Below are 18,038 nucleotides of genomic sequence, written 5' to 3'. Positions count from 1 at the left end.
GGTGCGTACGCGTTTTACTCAGCCATCTTAAGAGCTATCGGGATGAAATTTTTTTTGGGAGCTTTTTTTTACCCGGGTGAGATAAAGTATGAAAATCTTTGGGATCGGACCACTATATCATATAGCTCTAGAAGAAACATTTTTGCAAAAATTGGAGTATCCCCATGAAATTTACCAATATGATAGTAATAGATATAAAATCTCAGATCCCAAAATTTGAATCTGATCCGATAAATAGAACACAAGTTACAGTCAATATAAATCGGTTCAAACGCTGCCGGCAGCGCTGCTTGCTGCCTACTACTGCCATCATCAAATCAACAGAGCACACGCATACACACACAGACGCAACGCTACATGAACTGTATGTGTATGCGTGCCGTGCTTTGCTTAGAAAATGATGGAAGAAGAAAAACTTGTGGTAAAAAGAGAAATAATATTTTGTTTGTGTATTGATGAATTGAGTTGCAGGGAAAGAAATTTCAAAAAGGAAAAATATTATTGCCAAGTATACTGCAAGGGTATATAAACTTCGGCATAGCCGAAGTTAGCTTCTTTGATATTTTTTACTTTAAATTTGTTTTAATTATTAGAACTATACTCTCGAGCACGATTTTCTAGAATGTGAAATATGGAAGTAGGAAATGAGGCAGGTAAACTAGGCAAATGGACATGGCCTACTTTTCACTTTTTATTTTTCACTCTCCCGCCTACTGCCTTTGTCGGTAAAGAACTGATTTTAGTCTATAATCTAGTTGTATTTACAGTGGAATATTGAGTTAATGGCTTTTAAGTGGCTCCACAATACCCGCAAGACCAGATTTATTCGATTGATGAGGATAAAGCACGTTCTTTAAAAAATTGTATTAAACACTTTTTATATTGTTACCATAACAACTTAGGAAAGCTTTTGGGGTTACTTCCTAATTATTACATATTTGGGTCTATTCAAGATAAACCTTTCCACCATTTACTTGGATATTCGTGCATCTACTTCTTATTCAAACTATCAAGTAAAAAAATATGACTTAAACTTATAATCAATTATACATATCGATTTCTGTCACTGCTCAAATGTAAAAATGTAACTACAAATTCATTTCAGTCTGAAAGATAGAAACAAACAAATCGGTTGAAAAATCCCTTAAAAAAAAAGTATTTTTCTAAATTTGTTATAAACGTTTTAACTAAATTTTTAGTATTTATAATATTAACAAGAAGAAAGGAGTCCCACTCTCACGCACCATGTTTCCAAGACGCCCTACAAAGCATCCCGTGCTACCTGCAAAGCAGCCCGTGGCACCAACAATAGAAGACATGAAAAAATACATAAAAAGTTTGCATCCCTATAAGTTTTTCCACAAGGACTATGTCGCTGCCATGGATGCTCGTCAAGTGGCTAGACTCAGCAAGCGATAAATTGGTCGTCTCTCACGTCTGGCCTGGTATAATCTACCGCCACCTAAACGCATGCACTATATCCTTATGGTAAGACGCAAGATTGCGGAAGTCCAAAATCTGATGTTACTCAATCCAAAGAAGGGCAATCAAAAGAAGGGCAATCAAAAGAAGGGCAATCAAAAGAAGGGCAATCAAAAGAAGGGTTTGGCTAGGTCTTTGATGAGTGATAAAAGTCGCAAGAATTTTGACATAATGATGCTGAATCGATTTGGGCACATGAAAAAGTAATGAGGCAGTTAATGTCTTGTTAACTGCATACGATATTTTCATACCTTTTGAATTTTGTTAAGATGACATTAAAGCATAGCAACAAATCGAGCAAATATATAGACGTGATATCTCTGCAATATAAGCACTATACCCACTTATCGTTAGGGTATATCGAAAAAATCTTTCAAGAATTGGGCACGAATTCTCTTCCTCTTTGGTATATTTTCTACTGCTTCTAGCCCGGGGGAGTTGTTAATTAGAAAATAATACACCGATGAAGGTCAATGTCAAGCGAGATATTCAGAAAGAGAGACATAAAGATAGAGAAAGGGAAGTTATGTAGAAGTTTTAATAAAAAAAGTAAGTAAAAAAAAATTGAGTTGAAAGAAATTCTATTAGTCGGCAAGTTTGTGGCCTAAGTCTTTTGATTTTTATTGAAGAATTTTTTGTTGCATCATTTATAAATGAAATGCACACAACTCATACAGTGAGGGAGAAATAATAGACGATTACATTCCAATTTTAGTTTTAATTATATTTACTAATACGTTAGCTGTTGGTTAATTACATATGCAAACTTGTTACACAAAACAAACCGAAAAGCGAGCAGAAACCAAAACAAAGAAAACAGAAACAAACAGAAAGCAAAAAAACTAAACTATTGCGCCAAAGCTCTCCAGCTGGTTTTTTTTAACTTGCTTCGCCCGCTTTGTGTGTGTGTGTGTGTGTTGGCCATTGTTTAAACAAATATGGGGCGGTGGTGACGGTGCTGGAGCTCGAGCTGGTGGTTGAGAGAGATATACATATGCAAACATTTATGCATGTAGGAGCAAAATGCGCAAAGTTTGTCTACTACTCCACTAAAAGCTTTACATGTGCCAACAAAACAGAAAAGTGCTACCAATTAGGTGGCATACAGCGATTCGTGTATGCATATATGTATGTATGCATGTGTGCCGAACGTCAATAACTGAGTGTACAGCAAATTAGCTTTCTATAATTTATAATAATTTGTTGCTAAATGGTAAACTCTATTCGTTGGCATTCTTCGCTTCGAAAGTTTTTTTTTTCTTTTTTGGAAAACATCAAATTATTGAGTTGCATCTTAAACAAGAAACAATTATCTTTAATCTTGGAAATCGTATGATTTGATGATACTAGATAATTGGCAAACATCATGCGATGCAACTTGTTTGTGTATTTATTAATTTCAGAAGATTTTATTTGAACTTTAAGTGGTTAAAAGAAAATACAAAAAGTACAGTACACTTTTGTTCTATAAAGTTTTAAGGATGAGATTGAAAAACAAATAAAAAATAAGCTAACTTTGACTGCAACGAAGTTTATATACCCTTGCAGTGCGATCGTTTTTAAAATCTTTATTTTTTTGCATAAGTTACGTTTCTCAAAGATTTCTGTATTTCATACGATTTTTCTATATCAATCGAAATTTCTTACTAAGCCTATTTTATAAAGACTTTATTCCCCAGAAGAAGTTCGAACCCGGATCCTCGTTGTTCAGTTGACTAAATGACTGGGCCACTTAGACAACTCATATACCGAGGATTGCTAGTTAGAAATATAAATTTAAAATATAAAGCATTATGATAAGAATACAATAAAGTGTAAAATAACATGGATTAGTTATACTTTATTGATTAGTTGTTTTTAAAAGGAAAAGGGATGAACCAGAAATATAAGTTATTTTCGTGTATTTCTAACCCATTTGTTCATGGGGCTCGGCACAAAATTAATCCATCATTAAAATGTCAAACCTCTATATTCATATCAAGAGTAAAATCTAGGAAGTAAAGTGAAGTGTGGCGAACATAGACCGTGGTTATCCACACCCACAATGTTTAAGTCAAGTGTCAATTTATTATTGATACAAATACAGACAACGCCAAACACCCCCTTTACAGCACTCTTGTTCCAGCCCTTCTCTTAATGCTGTGAAGTGCTGGGCAAATTAAATACAATTACGGCAAAATAATTGCCAACCAACGACAAAACGTAACAAACAACTCATAAACGGGTTTCTTCGGTTTAGAATGTTGTTTGATTTGGCCAACGGCATTCCATTTCCTCTTGTGCGGGTGTTGGCCACGTTCTATATAAATCAGTTTTGCGCATTCTAATTGTCGGGCCAAGGTGTCCTTGTACACAAAAAAACAAAACAAAAAAATTGAAATGATTGATTAGCATAAATATTTCTTGTCCGAAAATCGGATATCATATTTGTATCATGTCGGAATGACTCGTTTAAATATGTTGGCAAAATCCAAAAACCAGATAGCAAACGAAATCAAAAATAAACGCTTTTAAAACTGGTTCGAATATCTTTCTTTTATTATTTGCATTATTGTATGCAATCTGCTAAGACCAGTGACAGTAAAACTGTAGCTGTAATTAAAGTGGATTTTCGTGTGGGCAGTCAAAACAAACTCAACAAACTGGGTAAATGTAACAAACACATAAACACACACACACTCAAACACTCTGACACACAGAGTCCAAATGCACTTCAAACTATTGCACTTATTTTTCAAACGTTTATTTAAACTGGGTGAGCAGGTGCTTAGTTAACCGAATTTGTTATAATCCGATTATTTTTCTTCTGCAATCCATCATCGATCACCGGCTAACTCGCATGGCTCAGGAATGGATTCGACCTCGATGGATGGATTAATCGGGTAACAAAAAATTATACAAAAAACATTACACTCGGACGGGAAGATGGACTATGGAATTAACAATTAGCTGGTATATTAACTAGGATCTACCCACACTACCTTGGGCCCCGTACTCCCTGGCAGCCCCCATGTTCTGTGGACTAGCCCGTCGTCATCTCACCCCCACATAGACAAGACTCTACTCAGACATTTCTCCTTTTTTCATTACACATATATTATATTAAACAATTTCACTTTTTTTTTACAATATTGACTGAGCCTAACCAGGGTACCACTGGGACGTATACAAATATAAATTAAATAAATTATATAAATAAACAAAATACAATTACTTATTCTAACAGCCTAATGTTGAGGTTAAATGGAGAAAAAAAACCTGGAGCACCCGGACCTGGGTGGCCGATTGGATCCCGTCGAATTGGCTGTCCGAAGGCTCCTGTGCTGCTCCGTCCTGCGTCTCGCATGCAATTCTTGGTCTTCAAGGATGGGTGGGATGCTCCTTCTAGGCACACGCACTTTTCAGTTTTTTTTTCTTCTTGCACAACTTAACAACTCCACGTGCCTTCTAGAACTTAACTCCTCTTTTTTTTTCTTCGTCCTCTTCCTCTTTTTTTCCAAAAAAGACTCAACTCCTCCACTCTCTTAGATTCCTAAAAATTCAAATTTTGTTCCCGAATTTGGAACCGCTCCCAGAACTAGCTCGGTTCTCTTGGTTTTTTCGCGCCAAATTCCCAGCTAATTTTCTAGCTAACGAGCCAGCCCCATCGATAACAGCTGTATTGTTGTTTATCAATTATTTGGCCCATAACAGCACACTTCGGTTTTCGGTCTTACCAGGAAACAGGAGTGAAAAGTGGGCCTTGTGGAGATACCTTCTCTCAGTCAGCCGATCATATTTCTCCGCCACAATCATTAGTTAGCCGGGCTAAACTACAGGCATCTGCATCTACTGCTTCAAGTCCTTGGCGTGGAAAACTCATTATCCTGCATCGAGAATACCTTTTGCAGAATTTTGCATTTATATTTCGCCTGAAGTCGCTGAGAACGAAGTTGCGCTTCCACACCTCCTGTCCTGGTCGGTATTGTATTTGCTTGGGGTGAATAGGCTGCTGTCCGCGTATGTGTGATCCCGAAATGGGACACCATTTCCTCGAACTCCTTGGAGGTAAACTGTTTCCCGTTGTCGGTGTGTACTATCTCCGGTACTCCAAACGTGTTAAAGAGTTCCTCCCTCAAGAACTTTATTGTCGCTGCGGACGTCGCTTTTGGCATAGTTTTGAGCCACACAAACTTAGTAAAGTGATCCAACACTATTAGAATATAGGCATTACTTTTTCGGGATCGTGGATATTTACCCAGGAAGTCCAGATACAGCTTCTGTATCGGCCGCGACGTGCACACCTCTGCTCCCATAGTTGGCCTGGTCGTCTGCGTGGTATGTTTCGCCTCCTTACACGTATCACATGCAGCAATGTAATTTTTGAGTTGCACGGCCATTCGTGGCCAATAGTAAAACTGTTTAAGCCTGCCGAGCGTTCGTGCGACTCCACCGTGCATTGCCTCTTCGCTATAATGCGCTTGCTGTATGAGTGTATGGGTCAATGCCTCTGGTATCCACAATTTCCACGCCACATCCCCGATTTCATTATCGGTAATCCGCATCCTCTTCAGCACCAATCCATCCTCTGCATGTAGGTCCGGAAATTTACCTGGATTGGACAGCACGCACTTGTATCGTTGCCGGTACTCCTCGCTCTCAAATTCGGTAGTCTCAAAATCAAAAAATTCAATTCCTCGATTACCGCGGTCCACGACAACATATCTGCCACAACGTTGTCCTTTCCTTTCTTATGCTCTATCACGAAATCGTATGACTGCAATGCCAATGACCAGCGAGCTAATCTCCCATTTAAATCTTTCAGCGTCATCAACCACTGGAGACTCGAATGATCTGTGATGACGGTAAACGGCATAAGCTCTACATATGGACGGAATCTCTCTATCGCCTTGACTGCTGCTAAACATTCCTTCTCCGTTACCGTATAATTTAACTGGGCTCCTCGTAGCTTCTGTGAAAAGAATGAGATAGGCCTCTCGTTTCCTTCGTCATCCTGCTGGAACAGGGCGGCTCCCAATCCTACATGGCTCGCATCACACTAATCAGGATGTACTAATACTGGAGCGTTGGTTAGGGCTTGTTTTAGTAAATTAAATGACTCGGTAGCCTCCTTTGTTAACTTGAATTTTCCTTTTGATTTCAGGCAATCGGTCGAATCGACGATACCAGCCGGCCGTCCCTAAAAAGCTACGGAGCTGTCTCACGGTGTTTGGCAATGGAATTTCCCGTGATCGCTTTATTTATTTTCCATCGGGATCTGTTTTTTATTTTCCATCTCCGATCACAAATCCCAGGTAATTAAGGAATCTGAAGCAAAATTTTGATTTTTTTAATCCGATAGTTAGATTGGCCTTCTTCAAACATTCAGCTACTGCCTCCAGATGCTTCATGTGCTCTTCAAATGTGCGGGATATAATCAGAAGATCATCCAGATATACGTGTACGTGGCTTCTCAAGCCTTGGGGGATGACCATATCCATGAGTCGGAACAAGCGCTGCGCCGCATTGCAAAGCCCGAAAGGCATTCTGCGGAACTGATACAGCGGGCGTCCCGGGATGGTAAACGCCGTGTATTTCCGACTTTCCACCTCCAACTCTACCTGCCAGAACGCGTGCCTTAGGTCAACACTACTAATGAAGATCGTATCCTCCACCCGGCTCAGAATGGACTCAATATTTTGCAACGGGTAAGCATCTTTGATTGTTACTTTATCCAATTTCCGTGCATCTAAACAAAGTCTATTTTTCCCAGGTTTCTGCACCAATGTTACCCTATTGTTCCACGGGCTTTCGCTCAGTTCGATCACTCCCAATTTGAGCATTTCGTCGACCTCTTGGAACAACAACTTCTGCTTTTGTGGTGATACTGGATAGAATCTCTCTTTCACTGGCACTGTATCCAGCAGTTGGATCGTGTGCTCTTCTAATGTGGTACGTCCGAGTCCGCCTGAAACTTCTCACAGACTTCTGCCAGGACCTCTTGTTGCGTCTCGTTGAGGACATGTGGTTCCACCGGCTCCTTTTTGGAATTAAACTCCTCATCCTCAATGGACAACTCCTCTACTCCCAAGAGATCAGGTGCGAGCTCGAATTTGCGGCAGAAATCTATGCCTTTGACGCAGTGACGGGCACAGGTACAGCGTCATTTCTTGTATTCTACCTCGATACGTAATATGCACATCCACCTTTCCCGTTATAGCATGATTCACTCCTCCTGCCGTTTGAACTTTCGAGTAAGATGTTTTTCTTTTTAATTCCAGTTTATTCACCAGCTCTTCACATCCGTCGCCCAGGAAACTCACTGAAGCTCCCGTGTCTAGCAGACCTTCTACGTGAAACTATTGCATCTTTACCGTAGCGAATGCCTGATTCTCCTTTTGCCTTGGCACTGCTTCTAAGGCCGAACAAACCTCTTGGCGTTTTGTTCTTCGTTGTCTGTACCGCTCTCTCACACGCTTGACTCGGTTAGATATGGCCTTTTTCCTATTGGTTCCTTCTACCAATCCAAATGGGTTCCGTTTTTCACTAAATTGCTGGTAAGAATATGCTGATATGGGTAGGTTAGATTGTTTATATTCTAATTTATTATATATTGGCCTTAATCTATTAACAATATCTACTTCTAACGTGCAATTTTTGGATGTTTTCACTCGTTCTTCCGCGGCATTGAGCGCAACTCCTCCTTTGTTTTGCTCCGCATTGCATTTCCCGCCTGGCATTTGGGGCATTTGGGTAACACTACTCCTGGTAGTCCGCATTTGTAGCAGAATATCTTGCGAACTACACTCTTGCACTCCCAAAATGTATGGCCCTTCTCCGCACAGTTCCAACAGGCGAGTTCTGGCCGATCCTTGCTGACTTCGCGTGGCTTATACACCGCTTCAACAAACTCCACTTCATGACCTTCGGTTTCGGCCAAAACCGCTTCATGTAGTTGCGGCTCCGCTCCTCCCGCTGCACGAGACCATCTAGTTGCTAAGAGTCTCTCCGCCTCATGACATTCCTCTCGTAACTTCTCCAGGTTTTTTATCCATAAATAATTTTTGATATACTGTCTTTGATCAGGTCATGGTCCGAGGAGTTGCTTTCTAAGCGTGATCGGAGGCTAAACATCGCTTGGAGGTATTCATCCACGCTTTCTCCTGTCCTTTGTCGCCTCTCTCTCAACTCACGTTCCCGCTCAAAGTTTGATCGTTGCGTCTGGAATCTCTGCTGCAGTGCGTGCTTCATATTTGGCCAATCTGCTGGTCCTGCCGAGCGTACGTGCATCCAGTACCAGTCCTTGGCCTGCCCTTCTACCAAGCAGTGGAAATCTTGCAGTACTTCGCCCCAACTTACTTGGTACACCGTCTGTAAGTGCTCCAGACGAAATATAAATTCATTTACTGGCATTCCTTTTGATCCTCCATCAAAACCAGACCCCATCTTCTCGGATGTACCATTTCGGGACGCTGTTCCGTTGTTATTGGCACTCAAGATTGTTGCCTCGTATCTTCAGGCCAATGCCAGGAAGATTTTTATGGTGGACGACTTTCCAGATTCTCACGTTGCTGTCGCTCCAATACTCGTTGGTCTATGGCTTCTGTAGGATGGATTCAAGCCCTCTCTCCTTGGACATTGGTGGATCTCATCGTGGTGGATTGCTGAGGCGCTCCTTGAACCGCCTCCCACCTCCTTTTTTCATTACACATATATTATATTAAACAATTTCACTTTTTTTTTACAATATTGACTGAGCCTAACCAGGGTACCACTGGGACGTAAACAAATATAAATTAAATAAATTATATAAATAAACAAAATACAATTACTTATTCTAACAGCCTAATGTTGAGGTTAAATGGAGAAAAAAAACCTGGAGCACCCGGACCTGGGTGGCCGATTGGATCCCGTCGAATTGGCTGTCCGAAGGCACCTGTGTGTGTCCGTCCTGCGTCTCGCATGCAATTCTTGGTCTTCAAGGATGGGTGGGATGCTCCTTCTAGGCACACGCACTTTTCAGTTTTTTTTTTCTTCTTGCACAACTTAACAACTCCACGTGCCTTCTAGAACTTAACTCCTCTTTTTTTTTTTTTTCGTCCTCTTCCTCTTTTTTTCCAAAAAAGACTCAACTCCTCCACTCTCTTAGATTCCTAAAAATTCAAATTTTGTTCCCGGAACCGGAACCGCTCCCAGAACTAGCTCGGTTCTCTTGGTTTTTTCGCGCCAAATTCCCAGCTAATTTTCTAGCTAACGAGCCAGCCCCATCGATAACAGCTGTATTGTTGTTTATCAATTCTTTGGCCCATAACAAATTATATAAAATAAATCCACAAACAAATACGAAGAAAAGACCTTCGTCAATGTCGTTGTTTTGATACTCTTTCCACATGGGCCAAAACTAAGAAGTATCCGGAGGGTATCACAAAATTGGTCGGATCAAGGAGAGGAGAAAGCATTTTGAAATGTATTCTCTAGTAAGATTGTCAAGCTGCCATGTCCTCAGTAAAGCAATAGCTAATTGGATGAAATCCGGTCCTAAATAATATAAGCTCCTCGGGACGCCCAATCGAACTACCAAACAACCAAATTTCCCCATTGTAAAGAGCAAAGATATAAAATTGCATTAACAATCCAGATGTTTACTTATTTTCAAATACAAATATGGCTTGAAAAAAGTCATTACAGAAATTTTAAAAAATTTGTAGAATCGTTGTCATTTCTAATGCAAAAAAATTCAATATATACATAAGCCTTATTTTCTTTTATTTGCTTTGTCCTCTTCTTTCTTCACTTTAACCAAAACTTTTTGGTCATTTTTAGCGATATTTATCTTGGTGTGTCCTTTTCGTATGGCCAGCTCTCGGGGATGTTTATTAACGATTTTCTTGAACTTTTCCAGTTGATCGACCTTAGTTGCGGCCTTAAGCCATTCTTTTTATTTATTTTTTGTACTTCTTTACCATCTGACTTCAGGCTTTAGACCGCCATTTTTTTTACGTTATCGGCCACACGATGTTTTTTCTTGATACTTCTTGGTTTGGGAGTAGGACTTCTAGTGAGTGGGCGTACCTCACGGGAAACGTGGCCAAAAGAGGCAATCACTGCTACTTTCGTATTAGGCGAAAATTCCGCCTTCTCCGTTTTGATTCTAGGTTTAACTTTATCCGCTTTAAAACCTTTGAATTTTGGACGAGCATTAAATTTAGCACATTTTGGTGCATCCTTCCACTTTGCTTGGGCTTCATAATTTGTCTGCGCCAATCTGTAGCCATTTTTTTGGGAACCTTCAGTTTTTGGGCAAATTGTTTATTGTTTTAAACTTGCCGTTATTGTTAAAGTTAGGCCAATAGGGATTGGGCATTTTTATTTGAAATTTATTTTTACTTTAAATTTGTAGAACTATACTCTCGAGCACGATTTTCTAGAATGTGAAATATGGAAGTAGGAAATGAGGCAGGTAAACTAGGCAAATGGACATGGCCTACTTTTCACTTTTTATTTTTCACTCTCCGCCTACTGCCTTTGTCGGTAAAGAACTGATTTTAGTCTATAATCTAGTTGTATTTACAGTGGAATATTGAGTTAATGGCTTTTAAGTGGCTCCACAATACCCGCAAGACCAGATTTATTCGATTGATGAGGATAAAGCACGTTCTTTAAAAATTGTATTAAACACTTTTTATATTGTTACCATAACAACTTAGGAAAGCTTTTGGGGTTACTTCCTAATTATTACATATTTGGGTCTATTCAAGATAAACCTTTCCACCATTTACTTGGATATTCGTGCATCTACTTCTTATTCAAACTATCAAGTAAAAAAATATGACTTAAACTTATAATCAATTATACATATCGATTTCTGTCACTGCTCAAATGTAAAAATGTACATCAGTCTGCTAGCTAGAAAAATTGGCCATGTCCGCCTGTTTTTAGCTCTCTGAAAGCAATACCTAATTGGATGAATTCTGGTCCAAAATAAGATGAGCTCCTCGGGACGCCCAATCGAACTACCAAGCAACCAAATTTCCCCATTGTAAAGAGCAAAAGATATAAAATTGCATTAACAATCCAGATGTTTACTTATTTTCAAATACAAATATGGGTTGAAAAAAGTCATTACAGAAATTTTAAAAAATTTGTAGATTCGTTGTCATTTCTAATGCAAAAAAATTCAATATATATATTATTACATATTTGGGTCTATTCAAGATAAACCTTTCCACCATTTACTTGGATATTCGTGCATCTACTTCTTATTCAAACTATCAAGTAAAAAAATTTGACTTAAACTTATAATCAATTATACATATCGATTTCTGTCACTGCTCAAATGTAAAAATGTACATCAGTCTGCTAGCTAGAAAAATTGGCCATAAGCCTTATTTTCTTTTATTTGCTTTGTCCTCTTCTTTCTTCACTTTAACCAAAACTTTTTGGTCATTTTTAGCGATATTTATCTTGGTGTGTCCTTTTCGTATGGCCAGCTCTCGGGGATATTTATTAACGATTTTCTTGAACTTTTCCAGTTGATCGACCTTAGTTGCGGCCTTAAGCCATTCTTTTTTATTTCTTATTTTTGTACTTCTTTACCAACTGACTTCAGGTTTTTGACCGCCATTTTTTTACGTTATCGGCCACACGACGTTTTTTCTTGATACTCCTTGGTTTGGAAGTCGGACTTCTAGTGAGTGGGCGCACCTCACGGGAAACGTGGTCAAAAGGAGCCATCACCATTACTTTCGTATTAGGGGAAATTACCGCCTTTTTCGCTTCGATCTTAGGTTTAACTTTTTCCGCATTCAATTTAGCACATTTTGGTGCATCCTTCCACTGTGGCGCCAATCTAAGGCCATCTTTGGAACCTTCAGTTTTTGGGCAAATTTTTTAAAACTTGCCGTTTCCCGTTTATTAAAGTTAGGCCAGTCAGGATTGGTCATTTTTACTTGAAATTTGTTTTTACTTGAAATTTGTTTTAATTATTAGAACTATACTCTCGAGCACAATTTTCTAGAATGTGAAATATCGGAGTAGGAAATGAGGCAGGTAAACAAGGCAAATGGACATGGCCTACTTTTCACTTTTTATTTTTCACTCTCCCGCCTACTGCCTTTGTCGGTCAGTGTCTGATCAGGATTTCATAATAATCTTTCTATTAACATATTTTTAGATGTGATTCTATTAAATATTACATTTAAGTCTATAATATTATGTCTTAATTTTATTTCTTTGAATGGTTAACACTAAAATACTGATTATAGTCTATAATCTAGTTGTATTTACAGTGGAATATTGAGTTAATGGCTTTTAAGTGGCTCCACAATACCCGCAAGACCAGATTTATTCGATTGATGGGGATAAAGCACGTTCTTTAAAAAATCGAATTAAACACTTATTCCATTGTTACCATAACAACTTAAAAAAGCTTTTGGGGTTACTTCCTAATTATTACATATTTGGGCCTAGTCAAGATAAACCTTTCCACCATTTACTTGGATATTCGTGCATCTACTTCTTATTCAAACTATCAAGTAAAAAAATTTGACTTAAACTTATAATCAATTATACATATCGATTTCTGTCACTGCTCAAATGTAAAAATGTACATCAGTCTGCTAGCTAGAAAAATTGGCCATAAGCCTTATTTTCTTTTTATTTGCTTTGTCCTCTTCTTTCTTCACTTTAACCAAAACTTTTTGGTCATTTTTAGCGATATTTATCTTGGTGTGTCTTTTCGTATGGCCAGCTCTCGGGGATATTTATTAACGATTTTCTTGAACTTTTCCAGTTGATCGACCTTAGTTGCGGCCTTAAGCCATTCTTTTTTATTTCTTATTTTTTGTACTTCTTTACCAACTGACTTCAGGTTTTTGACCGCCATTTTTTTTACGTTATCGGCCACACGACGTTTTTTCTTGATACTCCTTGGTTTGGAAGTCGGACTTCTAGTGAGTGGGCGCACCTCACGGGAAACGTGGCAAAAGGAGCCATCACCATTACTTTCGTATTAGGGGAAATTACCGCCTTTTTCGCTTCGATCTTAGGTTTAACTTTTTCCGCATTCAATTTAGCACATTTTGGTGCATCCTTCCACTGTGGCGCCAATCTAAGGCCATCTTTGGAACCTTCAGTTTTTGGGCAAATTTTTAAACTTGCGTTTCCCGGTTTATTAAAGTTAGGCCAGTCAGGATTGGTCATTTTTACTTGAAATTTGTTTTTACTTGAAATTTGTTTTAATTATTAGAACTATACTCTCGAGCACAATTTTCTAGAATGTGAAATATCGGAGTAGGAAATGAGGCAGGTAAACAAGGCAAATGGACATGGCCTACTTTTCACTTTTTATTTTTCACTCTCCCGCCTACTGCCTTTGTCGGTCAGTGTCTGATCAGGATTTCATAATAATCTTTCTATTAACATATTTTAGAATGTGATTCTATTAAATATTACATTTAAGTCTATAATATTATGTCTTAATTTTATTTCTTTGAATGGTTAACACTAAAATACTGATTATAGTCTATAATCTAGTTGTATTTACAGTGGAATATTGAGTTAATGGCTTTTAAGTGGCTCCACAATACCCGCAAGACCAGATTTATTCGATTGATGGGGATAAAGCACGTTCTTTAAAAAATCGAATTAAACACTTATTCCATTGTTACCATAACAACTTAAAAAAGCTTTTGGGGTTACTTCCTAATTATTACATATTTGGGCCTAGTCAAGATAAACCTTTCCACCATTTACTTGTATATTCGTGCATCTACTTCTTATTCAAACTATCAAGTAAAAAATATGACTTAAACTTATAATCAATTATACATATCGATTTCTGTCACTGCTCAAATGTAAAAATGTACATCAGTCTGCTAGCTAGAAAAATTGGCCATGTCCGCCTGTTTTTAGCTCTCTGAAAGCAATAGCTAATTGGATGAAATCCGGTCCTAAATAAATAAGCTCCTCGGGACGCCCAATCGAACTACCAAACAACCAAATTTCCCCATTGTAAAGAGCAAAAGATATAAAATTGCATTAACAATCCAGATGTTTACTTATTTTCAAATACAAATATGGGTTGAAAAAAGTCATTACAGAAATTTTAAAAAATTTGTAGAATCGTTGTCATTTCTAATGCAAAAAAATTCAATATATACATGTGGGAAATGGTATTGAGAGAGAGCAGTCAAAAGTGATAGAAGAGAGGAGACAAACGCGTAGTGGCCGAACATTCTAGTAGTAGTAGAGAGAGCAGGGCATAGGATCATTATATAAGTTGAGAGAGAGCTTGTTAAAGAGGCCGTGGATCATTCGCAAAGAGACTGTCAACTGAGTCGCACGTCAAGGTCCATAATTAGTTTAGTGTTATTTCTATAAGTATGTTTAAATTCTAACAATATATTGAACTCGATTGTCATCAAACAATTCAAATATTAATAAATAAATAAATATAGTAACGATCGCTAAATCAACGCTACATTTTTGGGGGCTCGCCCGAAATATTGTTTAAAGAAATTAACATACAAACATATAACACTGCGTGAGTGAAAGAGACAACAAACAAAGTTCTTCGAAGTGACAAAGCAAAAACTTTTGTGTCGTCATCATTGTGTAAGAGCAAGCGAGATAGGCTGTGCTAAATTGTTGCATAAAATCTTTGGTGCCCAAATACGTTACGACGCAGACAATACACGCACGAGCATGTTTGGTAACGGACGGCGATCAGTGAATTTTTCTAGAACAGTCTAGAAATATTTGGACAGAGCGAATCAAGAAGCAAAACGTCAGCAGAGGCAGAGGCAACCCGTTGGCAGAGGCGAACCGTTGGCAGAGGCAACCCGTTGGCAGAGGCAAAGCTGGACGTAGCGTGAGGCAAAACGTCAGCAGAGGCAGAGGCAACCCGTTGGCAGAGGCGAACCGTTGGCAGAGGCAACCCGTTGGCAGAGGCAAAGCTGGACGTAGCGTGAGGCAAAACGTCAGCAGAGGCAGAGGCAACCCGTTGGCAGAGGCGAACCGTTGGCAGAGGCAACCCGTTGGCAGAGGCAAAGCTGGACGTAGCGTGAGGCAAAACGTCAGCAGAGGCAGAGGCAACCCGTTGGCAGAGGCGAACCGTTGGCAGAGGCAACCCGTTGGCAGAGGCAAAGCTGGACGTAGCGTGAGGCAAAACGTCAGCAGAGGCAGAGGCAACCCGTTGGCAGAGGCAACCCGTTGGCAGAGGCAAAGCTGGCGTGGTGAGTGATAAAACGTCAGCAGAGGCAGAGGCAACCCGTTGGCAGAGGCAGAAGCTGGACGCGGCAAGAGACAAAACGTTAGAAGAGGACAGACAACCTGCTGGCAGAAATTAAACGAAGACTTCGTGGGACAGGAGCGGACTTGGGTAAATTTTTTGGGACTATATGTATATAGTTCTAACCTTAATTGAATTTACTAAAACTAACCTTAGCATTAATTATTGGTATTGAACAAAGAAAATATTGTAATATGGAGCTTGACGAGGTTATGGCATTGCGAGTCGCAGATTTGCGAAATAAGTTGGCCGAATTGAACCTAAGCACAGTGGGAAGAAAACGTGATCTACAGAATAGACTTCTTACTCATTACGATATTCAAGACCAAGATAGCGAGGATGAAGAAGTAGAATCAGTAGTTACAGCTAGAGGCGAATTGCCCATAAACAATTGTAGTCGATCTTGGTACACCTTAAAAGATGTTGAGGGCAGTGTATCCTATTTTTCCGGCTCAGGTAGTCCCGACATTGATTCGTGGGTACAAGAGATAGAAGAGTGTGCTATTACAGTACAATGGGACAAGTTACAGACCTTTATATACGCCAAACAGTTGTTAGCTGCGGCAGCTAAATCATTTATTCGGAGTCAACATGGTATAAACAATTGGGAGATATTAAAAGCAGCACTGCGCAAAGAATTTGGTTCGAAACGATCAGCAGCTGAGATTCATAGAATATTATCGCAACGTTCTCAGAAAAGAGAGGAGACTTTGCATGAATATTTGTATGCTTTAATGGAAATTGCCAAACCAGTGAATTTGGACGATGAGAGCTTGATAGAATACTTTGTAAAGGGCATTCCAGACTCACAAGTAAATAAAGCTATTCTATTTCAAGCCAGGAATCTACAAGAACTGAAGTTTCAAATAGAAACGTATCAGAAAGTTCGTGCTTCACACAAGTCGTTAAACAAGTTTGAGGCTCAGTCAGGAGGAAAGATTAATCAGGGTAAAATAATTGATACATCTAAGAATCGGAAATGCTATAGTTGCGGTGATACATCACATATCAGACGAGACTGTCCGAAGAACGACCAAAAGTGTTTCAAATGTGGTAAAGTAGGACATCGAATGGCACAGTGCAAACTAGAAAATCCAATTAAATACGAGAGAAATACAAACGTGGTAGAAAATGAAGATGTAGTAATACAGCCGTCAAGCGAATTTACTCCGTCAGGGTTAGAACTTAAAGACATCGTATATTCTAACGTTATATTTAAAGGACTCGTAGATACTGGCGCTGGATTATGTCTTATGCGAAGAAATATTTATTTTATGATTGGATCGAAACCGTTATTAGGCGGAGCTAGACACTTAACAGGAATTGGCGACAGTAAAGTGTTGACTTTCGGTAGTTTTATCATACCAGTGAAAGTGGATGGTTTAGTTATGAACATAGAATTCCATGTAGTGCCAGATCAGGATATAAGTTTTGATGCTATACTGGGTCGAACGATATTGAACACTGTCAATATAAATGTAACAGCAAATGGATCTAGGTTTGCTATGCGCAACGATATAGAAGTTTGTCACACCCATAGTATGTCAAAGAGAAAAAAATGAGTCAGATATTCAGTGGGCAGGAGATATTGGAAATATCTTCATCACAAATATTGAAGACAGGGATAAGAGTCCAGACATAAATCTTTCGCATTTAAACCATTTGATAAAAGGGGAAGTAGAGAAATTAATTCGGAACTACCAGCCAAAAGAAATGCAAACGCACCAGTAAGCATGAAAATTATATTGAGCGACGAAATACCTGTGTATCAGCACCCGAGACGTTTAGCCCTTTGTGATCAGGAAATTGTTGATAAACAAATTCAAGAATGGCTAGCAGAGAAAATAATTAAAACCAGTACTTCTGAGTACGCGTCGCCAGTTGTCTTAGTCTCGAAAAAGAATGGTCAAAAGCGTTTATGCTGTGACTACAGAAAATTAATCGGAAAGAAGGATGTTCCTTTGAGAGTTGCTCGTTGGGCTATGTATCTTCAAGATTTTGATTATGTTATCGTACATCGATCAGCAACTCAAATGAGGCACGTCGATGCGTTGAGTCGTTTTGCATGTTTTATGCTTGTTGAGGACACTATTAAACATCGATTAAAAGAAGCTCAGTTGCAAGATGAGTGGACCAAGGCAGTAAGGACGCTAGTCGAAAGAAAGTTATAAAGACTTCTATATAGAGAACGAGATTCTCTTTAAAGACCCTAATTGTGAGTTGATTGTAGTGCCTTCGGCAATGGAACATGAGATTATTAGACTTGCACATACAGGGTCACTTTTCC

The 18,038-nt window shown here is 39.0% G+C and overlaps 2 protein-coding genes across 2 annotated transcripts; one reads left to right on the top strand and one right to left on the bottom strand.

Annotated features, from left to right (window-relative positions):
* Window positions 1–5,318: 5,318 nt before the first annotated feature.
* LOC124461823 (uncharacterized protein K02A2.6-like) lies at window positions 5,319–6,026 on the bottom strand. The gene has a single exon (XM_047013283.1). It carries the CDS (start codon window positions 6,024–6,026, stop codon window positions 5,319–5,321), a length of 708 nt encoding a protein of 235 aa, XP_046869239.1.
* An 805-nt stretch (window positions 6,027–6,831) lies between these two features.
* On the top strand, window positions 6,832–9,070 carry LOC124461824. Its single transcript, XM_047013284.1, has 5 exons — window positions 6,832–7,169; window positions 7,235–7,616; window positions 7,743–8,018; window positions 8,548–8,834; window positions 8,901–9,070. The coding sequence occupies exons 3-5, from the start codon at window positions 7,954–7,956 to the stop codon at window positions 9,068–9,070; spliced, it is 522 nt and encodes a 173-aa protein (XP_046869240.1). The 5' UTR covers window positions 6,832–7,169; window positions 7,235–7,616; window positions 7,743–7,953.
* Window positions 9,071–18,038: the final 8,968 nt, after the last annotated feature.

This window comes from Drosophila willistoni, unplaced genomic scaffold (assembly GCF_018902025.1).
Source record: "Drosophila willistoni isolate 14030-0811.24 unplaced genomic scaffold, UCI_dwil_1.1 Seg666, whole genome shotgun sequence".
Lineage (NCBI taxonomy): Eukaryota > Metazoa > Arthropoda > Insecta > Diptera > Drosophilidae > Drosophila > Drosophila willistoni.
This window is presented reverse-complemented; position numbering and strand designations above follow the sequence as displayed.

Coding starts and splice junctions, on each gene's coding strand:
- LOC124461823 (XM_047013283.1), bottom strand. CDS start 6,026: ATGCGGATTACCGATAATGAAATCGGGGATGTGGCGTGGAAATTGTGG.
- LOC124461824 (XM_047013284.1), top strand. CDS start 7,954: ATGGCCTTTTTCCTATTGGTTCCTTCTACCAATCCAAATGGGTTCCGT. Junction 8,019..8,547: donor CGTTTTTCACTAAATTGCTG/GTAAGAATATGC, acceptor GTCTTTGATCAG/GTCATGGTCCGAGGAGTTGC. Junction 8,835..8,900: donor ACTTACTTGGTACACCGTCT/GTAAGTGCTCCA, acceptor CATCAAAACCAG/ACCCCATCTTCTCGGATGTA.